The sequence below is a fragment of the Octopus bimaculoides genome, chromosome 11, assembly GCF_001194135.2.
Source record: "Octopus bimaculoides isolate UCB-OBI-ISO-001 chromosome 11, ASM119413v2, whole genome shotgun sequence".
Lineage (NCBI taxonomy): Eukaryota > Metazoa > Mollusca > Cephalopoda > Octopoda > Octopodidae > Octopus > Octopus bimaculoides.
The window spans coordinates 22,267,701-22,268,984 of record NC_068991.1 but is presented as its reverse complement, the minus strand read 5'-3'; the positions used below and the strand labels follow the sequence as shown (position 1 = coordinate 22,268,984).

The following is a 1,284-nucleotide window of genomic DNA, read 5'->3' as shown; positions in this document are numbered from 1 at the left end:
ATACATACATACATACATACATAATTTATTTAAAGGACATAATACATATTTTTTAAGTGCTACTAATAGTTTCATATGTTAAGAAATATCTGAAACATACAGGCACAAGCCACATATCATACTGAACTAAAAAAATTAAATAAGAGAAGAAATATGAAAAAGTTGAGAAGGCAGCATATAGAAAATGTGGAAGGTTAAAAAAAAGGAAAATGAAAAATGGAAAATGAAAAATAGATAATGAAAACAAAAACTAAAACGTGGAAAGTAAAAAAGTTAAAAGAGTTATCCCCCTTAGACCTAAAATTATTAGGCTGGAAAATTATCAACAAATTAATCAGGTATTTTCCAGTTCTTCAAAAAAGAAAAAGAAAAGCCTTTAAGTTGTTAGCTTCGTTTGATTTACATCCCTTTATTCCATGGGAAACTTCATCTTTCATTTCTTATGGGATCAATAAAATAAGTACTAGATGAAATGCTGGGGTTGATATAATTGGCAGAAACCTTGAAGGCAGCCCTCTAGCATAGTCACAGTTCTATGACAAACCAGCAAAAGGATAAAAGAATCAGAACATAGTATTAAACCAATTAGTATGTAAGCCATCACATCGTGTATAATTAGTACAGTGAGATCCAATATAGAGCAAGAATTAAGCAATCGGTGAATTGAGTCTCTCATGTGGTTTTCTTTCCTGGTTGCAATTTATTTCACTTCTCTTGTCACTTTGAGTTCTTTTGAGAAAGACATCAATACACTTTATCTCATTTCTCTTGTTGAAATATCTGAGGTTTTTGTGTCTGTGTTAAAAATTATGTTGTCTGTAGTCTTCTTGTTTAAAATATTCAAAATCCTTTTTTCTATTTATCTTACTTAATTATTTTTTTTGCAGTTGCCACAACGACAGCCAGTTAGTAGCAACGGTGAACTACTTTGCACTGAAGCTTCTGTAAACATGCTTCCACAGCCACCCTTTTCAACACCACCACTGCAACCACTACCACCACTACCACCACCACCACCACCTCCTGGTACTATGGCATCTATTACAGATATATATATATGTTGTAAACTGCATTACTGAAGAGCTTTGTGAAGAGCAACTGTGCAAACGAGTGAAAGGCTGTTATTGCTATTGTTTTGTCTAGTCACAGATTGTTTTGTTGGCACTCCATCGCTTACGACGTCGAGGGTTCCAGTTGATCTGATCAACAGAACAGCCTGCTCGTGAAATTAACGTGCAAGTGGCTGAGCACTCCACAGACACGTGTACCCTTAACGTAGTTCTC

At 34.5% G+C, this 1,284-nt stretch overlaps 1 protein-coding gene across 2 annotated transcripts in view; it reads left to right on the top strand.

Annotated features, from left to right (window-relative positions):
* The window catches only part of LOC106879402 (zinc finger protein 341), a 20,453-nt gene that overhangs the window by 15,710 nt on the left and 3,459 nt on the right, over positions 1 to 1,284 (top strand). For both annotated transcript variants that reach the window (XM_014928946.2, XM_014928945.2), the window contains one exon: positions 888 to 1,026. In XM_014928946.2, coding sequence (XP_014784432.1) covers positions 888 to 1,026 — 139 coding nt within the window. The remainder of the gene's footprint in view (positions 1 to 887; positions 1,027 to 1,284) is intronic.